General features: G+C 52.9%; 1 protein-coding gene and 1 long non-coding RNA gene across 2 annotated transcripts; one reads left to right on the top strand and one right to left on the bottom strand.

Annotated features, from left to right (window-relative positions):
* Window positions 1-670: 670 nt before the first annotated feature.
* Window positions 671-15,944, bottom strand: LOC125348663. The gene is made up of 3 exons (XR_007210398.1): window positions 15,934-15,944; window positions 1,267-1,274; window positions 671-925 (listed from the first exon to the last, which is right to left on the bottom strand). It is a non-coding gene; the product is annotated as an uncharacterized LOC125348663 (long non-coding RNA).
* Window positions 13,477-21,253, top strand: Tle5 (TLE family member 5, transcriptional modulator). The gene is made up of 7 exons (XM_048342068.1): window positions 13,477-13,752; window positions 15,020-15,117; window positions 18,014-18,077; window positions 19,250-19,294; window positions 19,691-19,753; window positions 20,307-20,381; window positions 20,482-21,253. Exons 1-7 carry the CDS (start codon window positions 13,726-13,728, stop codon window positions 20,701-20,703), a joined length of 594 nt encoding a protein of 197 aa, XP_048198025.1. The 5' UTR covers window positions 13,477-13,725; the 3' UTR covers window positions 20,704-21,253.
* The last annotated feature ends 262 nt before the right edge of the window (window positions 21,254-21,515 follow it).

Raw genomic sequence — 21,515 nt, 5'->3', positions numbered from 1 at the left:
ATATCATAAAGACATGTGCACATCCATGCTTATACCTACACAATTCACAATATGGAAACAACCCAGATGCCTCACTACAGATGAATGGATCCAAAAAATGTGGTACCTGAACACAATGGAACACTACATAGCAATTAGAAATGATAAAATATTGGTATTTGCAGGTAAATGGTCAGAGCTTGAACAAATAATGTTGTGTGATACAAGCCTAGAACACAGAAAACAAAGGCGCATGGTCTCCTTGATATATGACTGTTGGGGGGGAGGGGAAACAGTAGAAACCAGGTCTGCAAAATAGCAAACTTTTTTTTTTTTTGGCTTGGTTTGTTTTTTGCCACTCCTGTGGCTTGAACTCAGGACCTGAGCACTGTCCCTGTCTTCTTTTTGCTCAAGGCTAGCTAGCAGTCTACCACTTGAGCCACACACAGCACTACTTCCAGCTTTTTCTATATATGTGGTACTGAGGAATTGAACCCAGGGCTTCATGTACAGGAGGCAAGCACTCTACCACTAGGCCATTTCCCTAGTCCACAGACTTCTTTTCAAATGGTATTTCCACATGTTTGGGTCAGCGACTCTACATTATGTATCTAAAACCAAACAACTACTAAACAAACATAAAAAGGTCTAGGATAGACCTATCAGTGGATCACAATAGCCCAACAGCTATGTACACATGATCATATAAGACAAGGATAAGCAAAAAGAACTCCAAGACAAGGACACAGGAGGATTCTATTGTTGTTGTTACGTTTAATGTTCTAGGTGAATTTCCTTTGGTGTACCCTACTTGGTTACTGTATGTGATTTTGTTACACTGGATATAGTATATACGCTTACCTGAACTAGGGAAGGGAAAGAAAAACGAGGGTGTAACAAATAAGACAAGAAATGTACTCATTACCTTATTATGTAACTATACCCCCTTTGCATAACACCTTGTCAATAAAATTTAATTTTTAAAAAAAGCTGCCTATGGGCTGGGGATATAGCCTAGTGGCAAGAGTGCTTGCCTCCTATACATGAGGCCCTGGGTTCAATTCCCCAGTACCACATATACAGAAAATGGCCAGAAGTGGCGCTGTGGCTCAAGTGGCAGAGTGCTAGCCTTGAGCAAAAAGAAGCCAGGGACAGTGCTCAGGCCCTGAGTCCAAGGCCCAGGACTGGCCAAAAAAGAAAGCTGCCTATGACACAGCTTACATGGGTGGTGGCAAGCAGCTGACTGTAGGGTGATTCGCCCGGAGAAGCTGGGGAAGCAAGTGTTACTTAAGATGCTCCGCTCCACTCATATGGGCACCAAGAAGATGGAAGACCTTGTTTGACATGCAAAAAATAAAAATCAGGGATGCTAATTCCAAGACTGAACAGATTGTAGCTGAATGCAAAGCCTGCTACAAGACCCGGAATACACCAAACCCCGGGTCTAGACAGAGAGGAGACAAGCTGGGGGCATACTGGGAAGTGTACTTCACTGAAGTTAAGCCTGGAAAGTAACAGATACAAATATTTGTTAGTTTTCATAGGTACTTTTTCAGGATGGGTACAGGCATTCCCTCCCAAGCATGAGACAGTGAAAACGGTAGCTAAGAAGCTGCTAGAAGACATCCTACCCACATATGGCCTTCCAGTAATGATAGGATCAGATAACACACCTGCTTTTGTATCTAAGGTAATACAGAACCTAGTAAGAGTTCCTGGGGCTGATTGGAAATTACATTGTGCATACAGGTCCCAAAGCTCGGGGCAGGTACTCTAAAAGAGATCCTGACTAAATTGACCACGGAGACTGGAGGAGACTGGGTGTCTCTTCTTCCATAGGCCCTCTACAGAGTGCATAACTCTCCTTATAAAACAGGATTAATTCTTTTTGAAATCATGGTTGGGAGACCACTTCCCATTATTCCTAATCTGCAATCTCGTTCGTTGAGTGAATTTGATGATTCTGAGCTTTTGTCCTCTCTCAGGGCCCTGCAGTGGGCCCACCAGGATGTTTGGCCAAAACTGAAGGCCCTCTATGACACAGGACCTCCCCCTGAACCCTATCGCTTTCGCCCCGGGACTGGGTCTACGCGGCATCGCCAGGGAAACCCGGAACCTGGAAGGAAGGGACTGTTCCTGGTAATCCTGACCACACCCACCGTTCTCAAAGTGGACGAAGTCGCTTCCTGGGTCCACTACACCCACGCCCAGCTGGCAGACCCACTTGCAGTAAAGAAGGACTTCATCCCTGCTCAGAAGGGACAAGTTTCCCGAGCTAAGGACAATCCCTTAAAACTTAAGATACACTGCCTACCTAAGACGGCATAATGTTTATGTTATTAGTGTTTATTTGGCCTGTGGTAGGTGCCAGCCCCTATGCCCCTTCTAATTGGACCTGGACGATTACTAATGGGCATACGGGGGAAGTTTACCTTCTTGCATCCAGAATCGGGCCCCGGGTCACCTGGTTTCCTGATTTGACCTTTGACATGTGTTTAGTGGCGGGAAAGAAATGGAAAGAACAGTGGCTGCCCCAGTGTGGAGGAGATACCTGGTATACATGCCCAGAGGAAGGACGAGGAAAAGAATGTGGTGGGTCAGCGGACTTCTTCTGCGCCTCCTGGAGTTGTGTAACTTCTATACGTTGGTGGACTGGGTGGAAACCAAAAGAAAAGGACCTAGTCAAATTCCATAGGGTAAGCAGGTCAAAGTCCCGAATACGACTGAGCTTCACCCCGGAAGGTAAAGTAGCCCCTGGATGGGAAAAGGGAAAGACTTGGGGCCTCCGGATATATAACCCTAATATCTATGACCCAGGCTTCCTTATTCACTTAAAACTTTCTATGATCCCCTTGACACCCCCGCAAGAAATAGGCCCCACCAAGGCCTTTGGGCAAGAGCCAGCTAAACCCAATCAAGCTACTGGGCCCACTGGAAAGGGCATGCTTCTTAGCCCTCCTCCCCCATCCTTTGGAAAGGGGGACTGTTGTAGGGAGCAGAGCTGATTCCATCTTGATTAGGGAAACATGGTAGGAAATGTTGGGGGCAGTAGATTAGGTCAACCTGACCCCAAAATTCTGCTTCTGTAAATGGCTTGCCCCCTAAATCTGGGCTACACTTTTACCTTTATTTTTATTTTTGCCAGTCCTGGGGCTTTGAGGACTGTTTGTGGCTGGACATTACTGAGGTGTTTTTTTTTTGTTGTTGTTGTGTTGCCAGTCCTGGGGCTTGAACTCAGAGCTTGAGCACTGTCCGTGGCTTCTTTTTGCTCAAGGCTAGCACCCTGCCACTTGAGCCACAGTGCCACTTCTGGCCATTTTCTATATATGTGATGTTGAGGAATGGAACCCAGGGCTTCATGTATACAAGGCAAGCACTCTTGCCACTAGGCCATATTCCCAGCCCCGCTTTTACCTTTATAAACCCCCAAGTTGAGGTCTACTCAGGTGCATGGTGGCAGCTCCCGAGTCTGTGGCCCTGGCCAGGCAGTTTGCGTTTTGCTTACCCAATAAACTAATCTTTCTGCTTGAGACTGTCTCTGAGTGGTGGACTCTTGGGGGGATGTGGAACCTCCCCACCCTGGACCCTGTAACAGGGACCAAGACCCCTTATGGAACCTATTAGCAAGCACCTTCCAAGTAATCAATGCCTCCCAGCCAGAGTTGGCAAAGTCCTGCTGGCTATGCTATGATATTAAACCTCCCTTTATAGTAGGTAACATCATGGAGGCAAGGAAAACTGAACAGTGCCAATGGAAACAGAAAGAAGGGGTCGGGTTTACCCTCCAGTCTGTGTCGGGACAAGAACTGTGTGTAGGACAGGCCCTCAACCATTACCAACATAGTTGTAACCAGTCCAAATAATTAGTCGGGTCAGATGTATATGTGCTGCCCCCATTCCCCGAGAGGAGAGGTGGTGGGCCTGTTCCTCTGGACTCATACCATATGTCCACAGTAAGTTCCTTAATGAAACCCAAGACTTTTGTGTGCTGGTGCAACTAATGCCCCAGTTAAATTATCATAAGGAGGAAGAGATATATCAAAAGCTAGATTCCTCTAGAGACCTGCGGGAACAGAAAAAGAACCTGTGACTGCCTTGACACTATCCTTCCTCCTGGGTTTAGGGGCAGTGGGAGCCGGCACAAGGATTGCAGCCTTGACTCTCCAGAACAAACATTACAATAGTTTGAGATCGGCCATAGACATGAATATAGAAAGATTGGAAACTGGCATCTCCCACTTACAGACCTCACTTACTCCCCTATCCAAGGTAGTGTTGCAAAATAGAGGAGGACTAGATCTGCTTTTGCAGAGGGAGGGGGGTGGGAGGGAGGAGCGGGGAGGGGAGTTACATGCTGCCTTAAAGGAAGAATGTTGTTCTTATGTAGACCATAAGAGTAGTCAAGAATTCAATGGCCAAGGTTTCAGAAGGATTGGCCAAAAGATAGTGGGAGCAGGAACAACAACAAGGATGGTTTGAATCCATGTTTAACTATTTTCCTTGGTTAACAACTTTAGTTTCAACCTTGATGGGACCACTTATTGTGCTTTTGCTTGTGTTAACCATAGGACTGTGTATGCTAAATAGGTTAGTCACATTTGTAAAGGAACAAATTAGTACAGTACAATTGATGGTGCTCAGGGCTCAATACCCACCTCTGGAGGAGAAAAGCATGGAATTAAAATCCCTACCCTTTGCATCTTTTCCAAGATCATGCCCCATTAGTTCCAGGATAGAGCATGCTTAAAAACTACTTCTGTGAGGACCTTCTTGTTGCTTTAATTGGAGTAAAGTGGCCTTATATACAGACTCATGATCGGCAGTTCACAGCCAGCCCGGGCAGAAAGAGGTCCCTGTGAGAGTCTGTCTCTAATCGGAATGCTGGGAACAGAGTTGTGAGTTGTGTGGAGCTCAAAGTGGCAGAGTGCTAGCCTTGAGCTGGAGAGCTGAGGGGCAGCACTCAGGCCCTGAGTCCAAGACCAGCGATGGACCAAGTGAAATGCCAAAGGTGCATTTACCTCAGCATGGAAAAATCACTCCTGGGACAAAAGTAGTAGAGCATCCAGAGACAGTGAGCCACTGCCTGGATGGCAGAGATGGTGTCGGATCTTAGAGTCACTAGTGTTTGGCCCTTCAAAAGTTAATCAGAGCCGGGACGTCCTAGGAGAATAGTTTGTAAGCCTGCCTTTCTAACGCCCATGTCTGTCTACTTTGTAACTGGGCAGAAACTTGCAGGTCATCTGCGATAGTGGGTAGTAAAGCTAAGTTTGTCAAATGGGGAGATAGTTTAATTTTGAGCTGGTAAAAGAGTCTGTAGATTAAGGTTATAAGTTCCTGGCTAGGTAAGATCAACACCCCTGAGTCAGGCTGAAGAAGTTACAGAAGATGGAGGATCTTCGCCCATCAGCTCCCCTTTAGGATCAAGGGACCATGATTGGCTCCCTTAGTCACAAGAGAGGCGGGGAATGAGAAGCCTGAACACAATACAGTCATCTTTGGTTTTAGACTCCATCTTGTTAAGGCATTACTAAGTAATGTATCAGTAGCTCTCTTTGAGCCCAAAGTCTAGGAAATGTGTCAACAACCCCCTTTACGGTAAACTCCCTAGCAGCAGCTAATCAACAGATGGCAGGAAATACCTAAAGTTCCAGGTGACCCTTTAGTTTGTTTTGTGTTTTGCCAGTCCTGGGTATTGAACTCAGGGCCTGAGCACTGTCCCTGGCTTCCTTTTGCTCAAGGCTAGCACTCTGCCACTTGAGCCACAGCGCCACTTCTGGCCATTTTCTATATATGTGGTGCTGAGGAATCGAAACCAGGGCTTCATGTATAAGAGGCAAGCACTCTACCACTAGGCCATACTCCCAGCATCTTGATGGCCCTTTAGTGATAGATAACTGGGTCAACACCCTTGTCACCATCCGCTTAAGCCCATTTTAGAAAGCATCAACCCCATGTCAGGTCCATTCCCGCCATCAGACCATTTTATGACTATGGGCTGGGAATGTGGCTTAGTGGTAGAGTGTTTGCCTCGCATACATGAAGCCCTGAGTTCAATTCCTCAGCACCACATATATAGAAAAATCCAGAAATGGCAGTGTGGCTCAAGTGGTAGAGTGCTAGCCTTGAGCAAAAAGAAGCCAGGGACAGTGCTCAGGCCCTGAGTTCAAGTGCCAGGACTGGTTAAAAGAAAAAAAAAGGATAATTTTATGACTTTCCCAGGGTATGATATGATTTGCTGAGTGATGCTATGACACATAAAATGTCCCTGAAAATCCTATAAAAACCCTGTTAACTAAAGGGTCGGGGCTCTCAATCCAGATCCACTGCATCTGTGAAGGTTGTGAGTCCAGGCTCAAGCTTGCAACAAAACTCTCATGTTTTGCATCAGAATCGGCTCCTTGGTGGTCTTTGGGACCCCCCCAATCTGGGCATAACATGGCAAACTTGACCATGTGGTATTTGCCTTTATAACCCCACCTGGGGCGCATGGTTCCTAGCTCCCGAGTCTGGGCTGCGGCCCTGGTCAGCCAGCCTGCTTTTTATGGTAGCAGTTTCAGCTCCTGAGTCTGGACCATGACCCTGGCCAGTCAGTTCACTTTTTACTTCCCCAATAAACCCATCCTTTTACTTGACACTGTCTCTGAGTGGTGGACTCTTGGTGGGATGGTGAATCCGCCCCCCCCCCTCGGACCCCATTACAAGGGACAGGGCTTAAGTGGTAGGATCATGGCTCGATGGTAGACCCAGAGTTTAAACTTCAGTACCATAGGTGAAAAAAAAAAAAAGAATAGACGTTCCAAGTTGAGTGTGGCAGTGCATGCCTGTAATCCCAGCACAGGGGAGCGGAAGCAGAAGGATTTCAAATTCCAAGCCAGGATGAGCTGCATGAAAGATCTTTCCTTTCCTTTCCTTTTTTTTTTTTTGGTTGGGGGGGGGAGGTTGCTAGTCTTGGGACTTAAAGTTAGAGCCTGGGCGCAGACCTTTATTTTTTTCACTCAAGGATGGTGCTCTACCATTTGAGTCATAGGTTCACTTTAGGCTTTTTGGTGGTTCATTGGAGATAAGTCTCCTGGACTTTCCTGCCCAGGCTGGCTTCAAACCACAATCCTCAGATCTCAGTTTCCTGAGTAGCTAGGATTACAGATGTGTGCTGAAGGCACTGTGGCTCAAGTGGCATAGTGCCAGCCTTAAGCAAAAAGAAGCCAGGGACAGGGCCCAGGCCCTGAGTGCAAGCCCCAGGACCGGCAAAAAAGGAAAGAAAGAAGGAACAAACAGAACAGAAAGGAGTTTCATGGGACACCGATGATTTTACTGTGTGTGGAAGTGTCACTGGGGTACTGCTTGGGACCAGGAACCCAAGATGGAGGTCCCAGTCCTGGGAGAGCTGAGGTACATTTGCATGTGTTCATTAGACAGATGGGAAAGTCGAGGCCCAGAGGAGGACAGCCGCTAGTTCAGAGACACAGCCAACCAGAGGCAGAGCTGGGGCTGGCCTGGGGTGTCTGCACGGGAGGACAGGCAGCCAGCAGCCATGTCTCCTGGTTCCCTAAGGTCCCCAAATATTTCCCCCATCTCTCCAGAGACACGCCCAGATGGAGGCAGCCTCCTAATTACCACCCTGCTCCAGGAATACGAGGCCCCACTTTAAAAGCACTTAAATATCCACCCCAGGGACCCATGCCTGAGGATGCCAGGCTCCCAGGGGTACAGCTGAGCCTCGGGGAAGAAGGAAAGTGCTAGCAAAAAAAACACAAAAACCTACGCTCCTTGTTTGGAGGTCCCTGGGCAGCTGTGGACACAGGCTGAGGACTCTCGCTCAGCCTTAACTCCCCATGTACAAAATGGATGCCTAGGAAGTAAATGAGGCTGAGTGCGGTGACACAAGACTGTAATCTCAGCATTGAGTTTGTTTCTTTTTCTTTTATTTTTTGCTTGTCCTGGGCTTTGAACTCAGGGCCTGGGCCCTGACCCTGAGCTCTTTTGCTCAAGGCCAGTGCTTTGCCACTTTGAGCTACAGCACCACTTTTGGGGGTTTTGGTGGTTTATTGGCGATAAGTGTCTCACCAACTTTTCTGCTCGGATTGGCTTCGAACCATGATCCTCAGATCTCAGCCTCCTGAGTAGCTAGGTTGACAGGTGCAAGCCACAGACTAATGGCTCTCCTTCTCTTTTTTCTTTCTCCTGGATAGCAATGTCAGAGCCAGTCACCATTGCCGTGTGTGTGTGTGTGTGTGTGTTAGGGAGAGTGGTAGGTCTTGTCTGAGATCTATATTGACCTAACCAGTATACTCAGATTTAAGTCTGCCTTGGTCTCTTTTCCTCTTCCTGTCCTTTCCTCTTCTGATCTCACCTCTTCCTGTCCTTCATTCCCACCTCCAGATCAGAGACCATTTGAATCACAGCCCCCCTTCTAGCTTTCTGGTGGGTAATTGGAGCTTTTGAGAATCTCGGAGCCAAGCGCTAGAGGCTCACATCTGTTGTCCTAGCTACTTGGGAGGCTGAGGTCTAAGTATTGTGGTTTCAAAGCCAGCCCAGGCAGGAAAGTCCCTGAGACTCTTATCTCCAATGAACCACCAGAAAAAGGGAAGTGGCTCTGTGGCTCAAGTGGTAGTGCTTCAGCAAAAGAGCTTAGGGGCAGCGCCCAGGCCCTGAGTTCAAGCCCCACAACCGACAAAAAAGGAGAAAGAAAGAAAAAGAGAGAGAAAGGAAAGAAGGAAGGAAGGAAGGAAGGAAGGAAGGAAGGAAGGAAGGAAGGAAGGAAGGAAGGGAAATCTCTCCAGCAAACCCTGTAGCTGTCTTCTGTCCTGGCCAGAGGCCTTCTTTGCCTGGGGGACCCTCATGTACCATGGTTGGCAAAAAATAAATAGGGTGATCCAATTACAGCCCTAGTGATGGGGCTGGGTATAATGGCTGGACTTGGCTTGGGATGGCTGGGAGTGGGCACCTTGGTCATCACCAACAAAATCAAGTTTTCTCTCACAGCAGTGGTATTACTGAACCGAGGGGGACTGGATTTTCTCATGGCAGAATCAAAAAAAGGGTGGGGGGGAACTCCTCGGCCTGTTCTTGAAGGAAGAGTGCTGCTTCCATGTAAATCAGTTAGGGTGGGTGGGGGATCCCACAATCACAGGACTGACTGGAATGCAGGAGACACAAAGGCCCATAGCCAAGGGGGACAGGGTTGGGCTTAGGTCTCCTGGCTTCTGATGTTTCTCACCCCTTTAGCCATCATTTTCCTTCTTTGAACTTTCCTGATATATATATATATACATACATATATATATGCATATATGCATACACAAACACATAAATTTCCTGATATATATATATATATACATACATATATATGCATACACAAACACATAAATTTTTGCCAGTCCTGGCGCTTGAACTCAGGGCTTGAGCACTGTCCCTGGCTTCTTTTTGCTCAAGGCTAGCACTCTACCACTTGAGCCACAGCGCCACTTCTGGCTTTTTCTGTTTATGTGGTGCTGAGGAATTGAACCCAGGGCTTCAGGCATGCTAGACACTGCTGAGCCACATTCCTGGCCCCTTAACCTCTTAACCTCAGAGACCTGAGAGGAAAAGCCCCTCCCTTGCCCCTTTTTCATCACCCATCTATCTAGCCAGACATATATCTAGCACCACACCTCTCATCGTTTTATTACCCCTTCAGGATCTCCAATGGTAGGAAGTCTGTGGTTCTGAGCTGCCTTCCTTGGGTAAAAAACCCCAGCCCTGACCTTTTTCTCAGAAGAGGACATGCTGTGCGCACCCACCGAGGCGTGATGAACAAGCCCCCACTGCCCTTGCTGCCAGCAGCAAGTTTCCTGCTCCTGGCTTAGCTCCACCAATCCTCCCTGGCCCTGGCACACCATCTTATTAACCTGACCTCTATTCGGGGTGACCCTCTTCAAAGCTTAGTAAAGCTTCATCTCATCTGATCAGATCGGTTTCCTCTTTTACTTCAGTCTCCTCTTTGTTCGTCTCTCTCTCTCTCTCTCTCTCTCTCTCTCTCTCTCTCTCTCTCTCTCTCTCTCTCTCTCTCTTTCTCTCTCTCTCTCTCTGTTTCATAAATCCTAACAGCTAATACTCTATCACTTGAGCCACAGCTCCACTTCCGGCTGTTTTGGTGTTTCACTGGAGATAAAAGTCTCACAGACTTTCCTGCCTGGGCTGGCTTCAAACCTCAACCCTCCAGATCTCAGCCCCCTGAGTAGCTGGGATCACAGGCAGGAGGCCTCAGAGTTCCAGGGCCACATAATAAGATCCTGACTCTAAAATAAAATAAAGTGCCAGGTACCAGTGGTACATGCCTGTCATCCTAGCTACTCAGGAGCCTAAGAGATCTGAGGATTGTAGTTTGAAGCCAGGCCAGGCAGCTGTGTGACTCATGTCCAATGAACCACCAGGAAACCAGAAGTAGAGTGGTGGCTCCAAGTGATAGAGCACTAGCCTTGGGCAAAAAAGCTCAGGGACAGCACCCAGGCCCTGAGTTCAAGCCCCATGGCCACCACTACCACCACCAACAACCAAAGCTTTCCATCAGTAGCCCACTCCTGTGATCCTAGCTACTCAGGAGTTATGGTCTGGGCTGGGGATATAGCCTAGTGGCAAGAGTGCCTGCCTCGGATACAGGAGGCCCTAGGTTCGATTCCCCAGCACCACATATACAGAAAACGGCCAGAAGCGGCGCTGTGGCTCAAGTGGCAGAGTGCTAGCCTTGAGCGGGAAGAAGCCAGGGACAGTGCTCAGGCCCTGAGTCCAAGGCCCAGGACTGGCCAAAAAAAAAAAAAGAGTTATGGTCTGAGGATCCCAGTTCAAAGCCAGCCTAGACAGAGAAGTCACATGTTTTAAGCTTGGCCAATGGGAATGAGCAATCAGCCATGTTGAAATGAAGCAGAAGGAATTGCATGGAGGGCCGAGCTGGGTCATGAAAGTCTCCAGTGGTCAGGAAGGAGGCCGGATGGTGGCCTGGGGGGGCAGGTCAAGAATGAAGTCGAGGCAGCAAAGCAGAGTGCAGACAGGCATGGTCCTCATGGTGACGTTCTAGTCCTGGATACAGCCAGGCCTGACTTCCTACATATTCAGTCCATGCCCAGAAGACAGGGGTGGAGGCATACAGCAGTCCTCCTAGCACTGAGGAGGCTGGGAAAGGAAGATGGAGAGGTAAATGTCAGACTGAGCTCATGCCTGTAATCCCAGCTACTCACAAGGCTGAGATCTAAGAATGGAGGTTCAAAGCCTGTGAAGACTCTTATCTCCAATGAACCACCAAAAAGCCAGAAGCAGAGGTATGGCTCAAGTGATAGAGCACTGGCCTTGAGCAAAGAAGCTTAAGGGACAGTGCCCAGGCACTGACTTTAAGCCCCAAGACACACACACACACACACACACACACACACACACACACACAAAAGCTCCACTTAGAACCAGGCACATGGTAGATGCTCACTGAGAATGAAGAAATGACAGCTTGGGGCAGGGAGGGGGGACACACTGGGGGCGGGCACAAGTACTGCCCTGCTCTATAGCACCTATTTCCCCTTCAGCCTCTGAGTAATGGCCAGGCTGCCCTGTTACACAGAATGAAGGCCAGGGTGGAGGCTGAGATGTAGCCTGCCCTGAGAAATGGCCTCTAGGATGTGTGTGTGTGTGTATGTGTGTGTGTGTGTGTGTGTCCCACTACCAGGACCTGAACTTGGGGCCTACATGCTGTCCCTGAGCTTTTTCACTCAAGATTGGTGCTCTACCACTTGAGCTCCATTTTGGGATTTTTGGTGGTTAACTGGAGATAGTCTCATGGGCATTCTTGCCTGGGCTGGCTTTGAACCATGATCCTCACATCTCAGCCTCCTAAGTAGTGAAGATAAAAGGCTTGAGTCACTAGCACCCAGAATACTTATTTATTTTTGCATTACAATTATTTTCCCTCTTTGGACACAGGTCTCACTATGCTGGTCTTGACCTCCTGGGCTCAGGAAGTCCCCAGCCCCATGTACCTCAGACTTAAGTTGTTTTTTTTCTTTTCTTGAGGCACGGTCTCTATGTGCAGCCCTGGGTGATCTAGAACTTAAGATCTTTCTTCTTCAGACCCCTGAGTGCTGGGATTCCGGGCCACAGTGCCTATCAGCATCTAGCTTTTGAAAACGAAGTTGCATTTTCAAAAATATTATCCAAGTATGGTGACACAGGCCTTTAATTCCAGCCCTGGGCGGGAAGATGCTAAGTTTCAGGGCAGTCTGGTCTGCACAGCAAGACTGTGTCCAAAATAAAAGGAAAGAAAGGGTGACCTTGTCCAAAAATAAATGTACTCTTTACCAGATTTATGTAACTGTAACCCCTCTGTACATCACCTTTATCATAACAATATAAACAAAAAAAAAGGAAAGAAAAGACTTTATTTGTGCCAGTACTGGGGCTTAAACTCAGGGGCTGAGGACTTTCACTCCTTTTTGCTTATTAAGGCTTGGCATTCTGCCACTTGAGCCACAGCTCCACTTCTGGCTTTTTATTGGTTCATTGGAGATAAGAGTCTCAAGGACTTCCCAGCCCAGGCTGGCTTTGAACCATGATCCTCAGATCTCTGTCTGCTGAGTAGCTAGGATGACATGTGTGAGCACCAGAGCTAAGCTCAGCCCTTGGGTTTTAACTCCATTAACTCCATTCCTCCTGAGACCAAACAAGTTCAATTCATCTTGGAGGCAGGCAGCCATTTGCCAGCTGGTTGTTAACCAGAAAAGAATCCTTTTCTCTTCACCTGCCTGGCTCAGGGCCTTTGCACTTGCTGTTCCAAGCCCTCTGGGAAGCTGTTTGCTGGGGCCTCCCTGATCCCCACCCAGACTCAGCCTTTAACACTACACTTCCTGATGGACACCACCCCACCCCACGCCCCCCACACTTTTACTCCTCCATACCTACCCCCACCCTGTCAGCCATGGGGTTGAATTCCGGGCCTGGGCTCAGTTCCCAGCTAATTTCTTGCTCAAGGTAGTGCTCTACCACTTTGAGGCACAATCCATGGACTTTCCCTTCCGGGCTGGCTTTGAACCGAGATTCTCACATCTCCATCTTCAGAGTAGCTGGGATGACTCCAAGGCCTGTTCTGCCAGGGGCCTGGCTCCCACCCTCTGGTTGCCAAGGACCCAGAGGCCTGGCGCCTGGCCTGGCACACAGTAGGCGGGCGCCCCATGAGGTGAATGAATGTGAGGGTGCAGGTGAGGAGCCCCGCCCCTGGGGCCGGGGGTCTCCTCCCCCTCCCCCAGCGTCTCCTCCCTCTCCCCGTCCCCCGGGGGCGGGGCGCGCGCCAAGGTCACCGCGCAGGCGGCGGCGTGGCCGCCGGGGGGGGGGGGGGGGGCGGGCACGCACGCGCGTCCCTCCTCGGCGGCGCGCACGCGCGGTCTCTCCACGGCGGCGCGCGCGCGTTCCCCTCCTCGGTGGCGCGCGCGCGCGCGGCGGCGGCGGCGGCGGCAGCGGCGGCAGGTGGAGCTCGAGCGTCCGCAGCAGCCGAGCCGCGGCCTCCGCCGGCGTCGCCGCCATTAGACAATAGGAGCGGGCGGGCGGGCGGCGGGCGGGCGGCGGGCGGGGCGCGGGGCGCGCCGGGGCCGGGCGCGGGAGGGGGCGCAGCGAGCGGCCCCCGGAGCTGCCGATAGGCGCCGGGACAAAGGCGCGGCCGCCCGGCGCCCCGAACAGCCTGAGTCGGGGCGCGCAGTCGGGGCGCAACCCGCGCCCCCCGCCGCGACTGACATGATGTTTCCACAAAGCAGGCATTCGGTAAGCGGGGCCCCGGGCTTGTACCCCCAACCGCGGCCTGCGCCCGCCGAGCGCCCCCAATCCGGCCCTGCACCCCCGTCCCGGGCCCTGGGCCCCCAATCCGGCCATGCACCCCAGTCCCGGGCCCTGCGCTCCCAATCCGGCCCTGCACCACCCCCCGTTCCGAGCCCTGCGCCCTCATTCCGGCCCTGTACCCTAGTCCCGGGCCGTGAGCCCCCAGTCCAGCCATGCGCCCCCAATCTGGCCCTGCACCCCAGTCCCGGGCCCTAAGCCTCCAATCCGGCCTTGCATCTCCGTCCCGGGCCCTGAGCTCCTAATCCGGCCCTACACCCCCGTTCTCGGCTCTGGTCCTCTCATCTGGCTCTGCGCCCCCGTCCTGGGCCCTGCGCCCCCGTTCTGGTCCTGCGTCCCCATCCCGGGCCTTGCGTGCCCCCCCCCCCATGCCAGCCACGCACACGGATCCTGGGCCCTGCGTCTCCGGTTCCCGGCTGTCCTCCGGTCCCCCCTAACCCCCTTCTCCCGGTCACCGCGCTCAGCTCCCATCCCCTCTGAGACCCCTCCACCTCGGCGTCCCCCAAACTCCCAGGCCCGGTTCCTCCTCCGCCTTCAGGCCCAGCGCCCCCTGCGCTGGCTCCTCAACACCCCAGTACCCCGTCTTCCGGGCCCAGCGTCCCCGACTCCCCTTGCAGGCCGAGGCCCCTCCGGCTCGGGCCTCTAGCCGCAGCCGGGTTCCGGCGGCCTTGGCCTCAGGCCTGGGCGCCCCGGGAGCCCCGCCAGGCCCTTTCTAGGGTGGAGCAAGTCGGAGGTGGGGGGGGGGGGTCGATCCGAGGAGGGGTACCCGCCCTCTGCCCCGGACGGGCATGATCTGGAGGAAGGACGCTGGAAATCCGGGATGGGAACCCCCCCATCCCGGAAGATTTGGGGTGCTGAGCCAGGACGCTTCCTACCAGGGTGTTTGCAAGGCCTTGATTTCTCCCCCCCCTCAACCAAATTTGGGGAGGACTCCCCCAGACCCCACCGGAGGTTGGGGGGTACAGGGGGCTGCTTGTTTGTGACCCCCTGGGCTCTCTAGGGGGGTCACCCCCCACTGTGCACCCCCTGCCTGGAGGCCCGGCCGGCCGGGTCGCGGTGGGAGGGTGGAGGCTGGTTGGGCGCCCTGGGCGGTAAACAGCGGCCCAGGAAGTGGGGCAGGGGGGGGATGGGCGCCAGGCAGCTGGGGGAGGGGTGTAGAGGGGGTGGGGGCTGCTGACCCCCCCTCCTGCCGCAGGGCTCCTCGCACCTCCCCCAGCAGCTCAAGTTCACCACCTCCGACTCCTGTGACCGCATCAAGGACGAGTTCCAGCTGTTGCAGGCTCAGTACCACAGGTGAGCCGGGGCCCACGGGGAGACGGGGGTGGGCGAGGCCTCCCCTCCAGTCAGACGTGGGCAAAACACCTCCCAGTATCCACCCCAAGTGCATATTCCAGAAGGAGAAAAACCCAAGTAGATGAGTGAAGGGCCGGCCTCGGGACTCACACCTGTAATCTCAGCGGTTAGGAAGCCAGCCCTTAGCAAAAAGTTGAAGAGACCTCATCTCAAGCAGCAAACAAGCGGTGGGCCTGGTGGGGCCCGGAGTCGTCCCCCTTTATACCGAGAAGAGGCCCATGGGTTGGCCGATTGGCAGCAGGCCAGCTTGCAAAAAATTAAATAGGGCCAGGCCTCCAACCTTAGTTTTTTCTCCAAGACACAGCCCCCGATTTTCTCTGTGCCCAGTTTTGAGGGAAAGGTTCCCGGCTTTCCACATACTTCCTGGGTGCAGAGTTTCAAAGGGAGGAAAAAAATTTCCCTGAGCACTGAGAGGTTGGGGAATTCCCTCAGGTGCACAGCAAGAACACACCAAGCCTGGGCTCCCAGCTGTGTTCCCCTACTTCAGAATGCCAGCCCCCACTGCAGGAGCGTGGGGGAAGGGGTCACTCTTGGTTTTCCCCAAGGAGAAAGGGCAAGATTAGTTAATTTAGACATCCACAGCCTGGGCTATGTGTGTGTTTCATGTGCTAAGAATCTACTTGGGCCTCTTAGTGCTTCATTTGGGGGCCTTATCTCTTTTGTCATTTATTTTGTGCAGGTCCCTGGGGCTTGAAGGGTCTGAGTGCTGCCCCTGAGCTCTTTTGCTCAAGGCTGGTGCTCTACCACTTTAGCCACCACCCCTTCCGGCTTTTGAGTGGTTAGTTGGAAATAGTCTCATGGGGACTTTTCAGCCCAGGCTAGCTTTGAACCATGATCCTCAGATTGGAGCCTCCTGAATAGCTAGGATTACAGGCAAAAGACACCAGGGACTGGCTCATTTTTTTAGACTATTTCAAAGATAAAGAAACTGAGAGACTGATGAATTAGGCTCCTGGACCCTGATTCCCATCTCCTGCTGTAGAAGCTTCTAGGCTTTGCCCAGCAGGCCCCTGGCTCCTTGCCCACTTCCTGCTAAGCCCCGTGGTTGTCCTGTTCCAGCTCCGCTGACCACACATTGCTGTGTGACCTCCAGAAACAAATCACCTCTCTGATCTTTGAGCCTTGGTGCCTCCCCCTTGGGGGGCTTCCCACTATGTGTGAAAAGGGGGGTCCTAAAGATTCAGGGCACACAGAAAAGATCTTGGCAGGCCCAAGGCATCCAGAGGCTTGTTAAAACAAGACCACAATTCCAGGATATGGAATGAAAGTGTCTGATTTTGTTTTTCCTCTCCCAGTTCTGGTAGTAAAACTCGGTGCATGCAGACATGCATACACATATAGACAAACTCAGTGAGTACTCAGCAGTGAGAGATTTATTTATTTTATTTTGTTTTTTGGAGGAGTCATATCAGTCCTGGGGCTTGAACTCTGGGCCTGGTCTCTGAAGTTTTTGCTCAAGGCTAGATTGAGCCACAGTGCCACTTCTGGCTTTTTGCTGATTAATTGGAGATGAAAGTCTCAAGGGCTTTCCTGTTCCGGCTGGCCTTGAACTGAGATCTCCCTCAGATCTCAGTCTTCTGAGTAGGATTACAGGCATGAGCCATCAGCACCTGGCTTCACAAGAGATTTTTTTTTTTTTTTTTGCCAGTCCTGGGGCTTGGACTCAGGGCCTGAGCACTGTCCCTGGCTTCTTTTTGCTCAAGGCTAGCACTCTGCCACTTGAGCCACAGCGCCACTTCTGGCCATTTTCTATACATGTGGTGCTGGGGAATCGAACCCAGGGCCTCATGTATACAAGGCAAGCACTCTTGCCACTAGGCCATATCCCCAGCAAAGAGAACTTTTTTTTAAACATTAGTAGATGAGAAAAATTAGGGGGGCCTTTAGGGCCCCAACTCTAGTTCCCTGCATTGTAGTGGAGTGAATGGGCAGGCTTCTGGGGTGTTGGGACTACACAGCATAGAACTAGCAGACTGGAGCTTTGAACCCCTAGAGTTTGGGGCCAGGAGTTGCCTCTCCCCGATCTTAAAACTCCTGCCCCAGGGAAATCACTCCCCCCGCCCCAGTGGAGCCAGGACTCCTTGGGAGTCCAACCCAGAGGTGAACTTCACCGACCCAGGCTGTTTCTATTTATGTCTGAGCATGGAAGTGGCTTCCGGGCTGTGTGACCTTGAGTCTCCTCCTCACCCACTCTGAGCCTCTGTCTATTGCATCATCTGGGAATGAGGGCATGAGCGAGTATTCTGGGCTGATGTCCTTGGTGGTTGGGAGAGCACCTGTGCTGACTTGATAACTTCCATTACCAATTTCCTTTTTCTACTGACAGATCTCCAAGAGTGTGGGGTTTTTTCTTTTGTCAGTTGTGGGTGTTGAACTCACGGCCTGGGTGCTTGCTGTCCCCGAGCCTCTGTACTCTATCACTTGAGCCACAGCGCCACTTGCAGCTTTGGAGTGGTTCATTGGAGATGAGTCTCCTGGGGACTTTTCTGCCCAGGTTGGCTTTGAACTGCGATCCTCAGATCTCAGCCTCCTGAATGGCTAAGATGCCAGGCGTGAGTGAGCCACTGGGACCCAGTCATTCCTAGTTTCCTGTAATAGATCCCCAACACTGGCACAAAAAGGAAGGGAGGAAGCTGAAGGTGTGGTCTGGTCAGGACCTGGATCTCTCCTGCCACAGGCGAGGCAGCCCAGTGGGGGCAAGGCCCTGAGTTCAAACCCCCACACCACAGAAATAGTGTGTGTATCTTGACTGTAAGGGGGGTGAGGGACATGCCTTGGCTTGTGGGGAGGGGGCCCCCAACCCACTGATCTGAGTCTCCCCCTTGGCCTTCCCCAGCCTGAAGCTGGAGTGTGACAAGCTGGCCAGCGAGAAGTCGGAGATGCAGCGACACTATGTCATGGTGAGGCCCGGGGGTCCGAGGTGGGGGGCCTTGGCTGCTGCCGCTTCGCCAGGCTCTGCACGCTGTGCCACCGCTGGCGCTGTGCCAGGCCTGGCCCTGCGCCCAGGCAGTGGTTGAGGTACCAAACCGCCAAGCCCAGCCTGCTGGCTGCCTGGCTGGCCTCCGTGGCCACGGGGGAGGGGCGTGGATGTCACAGCCAGGAACTGACGTGGGAGGGGCGGGGAGGGAGCCATTGGGTGCATGGGGCCTGGCTTAACCCCTGGGTGTCAGGCCCCACGGGAGGCCCACTGGGACCCCATGTTTCATTTTGTTTTTGTGGGGCTTGGGGCGGCTTGAACTTGGCCTGGGCGCTGTCCCTGAGCTCTTTCACTCAAGGCTAGTGCTCTAACCCTTTGAGCCACAACACTACACCTGGTTTTTTGGTGGTTCCTTGTAGATAAGTCTCATGGACTTTCCTGCCCTGGCTGGCTTTGAATCACAATCCTCAGATTTCAGCCTCCTGAGTAGCTAGGATGACAGGCGTGAGCCACCACTGGTCCTAGCTGGACTCTGTTTTGAGCACCTACTTGCAATTCTGCTCTAGGGGGTGATTTCTACATTCCCATCCCTGGTGCTCTCCTCCCCTCACCCCTTCCAGCAGTCTGCCGGTGACCAGTAGCAATAGGATTGGGGTCCCGGAGAGGGACCTGGCACTGCAGGATGAGGGGCTGGGGGTGGGTGGGTTACTGTCTTCAGGAAGGTTTTGTTAGGCACATGGGACATGGAAGCTGAGGTTTTTAAGTATGAGTAAGAGCCTGCTTGGGTAGAGCCTAAAGAAACCACGTACAAAGAGCTGTGAAGGAAAGTAATGTTCTCCCCCAGGGATAGTAAGGAGCCAGGAGAGGATTCCTAGCAAGATAGGATGGGGGCAGAACCAGAGCTGGAGCTGGGGCTGGACTCCTGCCTTGTTGATAAGAAAGAGGAAGGCCGTCTGGGCTTAGTGGCTGAGAAGATGTGGATAATGGATGAGGTGGCTGGAGTGTGGGGTGGACGTAGGCCCAGCCTGCAGCCCCAGACCTGTCCCATGGCTGGGCTACCAGGGAGTCTCTTCCTGTCTTGGTCTCTCCCATCTGCCCCCTGGCTGTCCCATTTCCTGCCTCACCCACTTGCCCGTCTCTGTCTCCCCAATACAGTACTATGAGATGTCCTATGGCTTGAACATCGAGATGCACAAACAGGTAAGCTTTGTTTCCTATCCCTCATCTTCCTCCCTCTCCACCCCCCCCCACCTCAAGGCCGCTCAGGTGATCCCAAGCCCCCTTCCCCCTCTTATTTTGTGCAGTGCTGGGGATGGGGGAGCCAAGATCTCACTGTGTAGCCTGGAACTCTGATCCTCCTGTTTCAGTCCTCCCCAGTGCCGGGATTACAGGCGCGGACCACCACACTGGGCTCCCAACTCCTCCCCCCCCCCCCCGCCCCATCTTCCCTGTGCTGAAGAGGAGGGGAAAGGGGAGACACTGACTGGGACCTCCTTCTCCAGGCCATGCAGAGTAGATGATTCTCTTAACGCTCCCTCTCTCCCTCCCCCCCCCCCCCCCCCCGTTCCCCGTGGGACTCTGACTCCTCTGTTCCAGGCGGAAATCGTGAAGCGGCTCAATGGGATCTGTGCCCAGGTCCTTCCTTACCTGTCCCAGGAGGTGAGCAGAGCCTGGTGTCGCTCTGGACCAGCATGGGCCTTTCTTATTTGGGCTTTCCTTGAGAAGGAGCTTCTTCGCAGCCAAGGCAAAAAGGGAGATTGGTGGGGGCTGAGGATATGGCCTAGTGGCAAGAGTGCTTGCCTCGTATACATGAAGCCCTGGGTTTGATTCCCCAGCACCACATATATAGAAAAAAAAATGGCCAGAAGTGGCGCTGTGGCTCAAGTGGCAGAGTGCTAGCCTTGAGCAAAAAGAAGCTCAGGGACAGTGTGCAGGCCCTGAGTCCAAGGCCCAGGGCTGGCCAAAAAAAAAAAAGGCAGATGGGGGTAAGATTGGTGCATCCTGGAGATAAAAGATACATGTTCAGAGAGAAGTGTGCCAAAAAAAAAAAAGCGCGCGTGTGTGTGTTGGGTGTGTGTGTGTGTGTGTGTTTTGAGCCTAGATGCATACCCGGCTCATGGTAGAATTCCCTGCGTAAGGAGAGGGGTTGCCATGGGCTGATGTGGGGTGAGGTCTTGCATTCAGTACCATCCCCCTCTCTTTCCCACACCAGCACCAGCAGCAGGTTCTGGGAGCCATTGAGAGGGCCAAGCAGGTCACCGCTCCGGAGCTGAACTCCATTATCCGAGTAGGTGCCAGGGAGAGGTGGGGCAGGTGGGTGACTGGGTGTGGCCCCCCAAGGCAGCCCTGGTGGCTGAGGCACCCCGTCCCCTCTTTCCCCTGAGCAGCAGCAGCTGCAGGCACACCAGCTGTCCCAGCTGCAGGCCCTGGCGCTGCCCTTGACGCCACTGCCCGTGGGGCTGCAGCCGCCGTCGCTGCCAGCTGTGAGCGCGGGCACTGGGCTGCTGTCGCTGTCGGCACTGGGCTCGCAGGCGCATCTCTCCAAGGAGGACAAGAACGGCCATGACGGCGACGCCCACCAGGAGGATGACGGCGACAAATCCGACTAGCGGGCAGGGGCGGGGTCAGGGGAGGGGAGCACGGGCATGCGGGGAAACTGAGGCAGGGGCGCAGGGAGCGGGGCTAGCTCTGAAGGGCTCCCATCTCCGGTTTCGTATTTATGGTCGTTGTCATGGTCCATGTTCACGTGGCACCCCAGTTCCCCCCCGCCCAGCTCTCCCACTTGCCTCCCCCCTGAGGACCACCTGGCCAGGTGAGGGGAGCCCATTGGCAAGGCAGGGGTCAAGGGCCTCAAAAACACCCTTCAGTGCTCAGCATCTTCCCTGATTCGATTCACACTCACGCCCATCACACGGCCACTGCTGGGGCGCCCTGGCCCTGCATGTTCACGATGGTCGCTGCCCATCCCCCAAGCCCTGGGCACCCCAGCTCTGCCGTCCCCCTCCCCCACCCCCTCACTTCCTCTGCTAGCTTCAAACACAGCGCCGCCCCCCCAGGTTCCCTCCTCGCCTGCAAAACAAAAAGGGTTGGGGGGCTGGGGCCCAGCACCCCACCTTGTCCTGCTCCCCTTCTCCAATAAAAATGAGGGTTCTAAAGTTGTCTTGGTTTTCGTTTTCATTTTGTTTTTTTCTTCAATCACGATTTTTCTTGCTTCCCTCCCTGTCTTTCCTGGTGTGCGGTTTAGTCTCTGCCACGCGGACGTCTGTACTGACAGCGATCTTAGCTGTGCCTTGCAAATAAACATCCCAGAAGGTTGGCTGCTGTGCGTGTCTGTGTTGAGGGCACCCCTTCCCCCAAGGGTGTGGGGCTCCCACTGCCAGGCACCCTCCAGGATGGTACCCCAAGGCTTCAAAGTGTTGTC

The sequence above is a fragment of the Perognathus longimembris genome, chromosome 3 (genome assembly GCF_023159225.1).
Source record: "Perognathus longimembris pacificus isolate PPM17 chromosome 3, ASM2315922v1, whole genome shotgun sequence".
Taxonomy (NCBI): Eukaryota; Metazoa; Chordata; class Mammalia; order Rodentia; family Heteromyidae; genus Perognathus; species Perognathus longimembris.
Note: the sequence above shows the minus strand (reverse complement) of the source record. Positions and strands in the feature narration are given on the sequence as shown.

Coding starts and splice junctions, on each gene's coding strand:
- Tle5 (XM_048342068.1), top strand. CDS start 13,726: ATGATGTTTCCACAAAGCAGGCATTCG. Junction 13,753..15,019: donor TTCCACAAAGCAGGCATTCG/GTAAGCGGGGCC, acceptor CTCCTGCCGCAG/GGCTCCTCGCACCTCCCCCA. Junction 20,382..20,481: donor AGCTGAACTCCATTATCCGA/GTAGGTGCCAGG, acceptor TCCCCTGAGCAG/CAGCAGCTGCAGGCACACCA.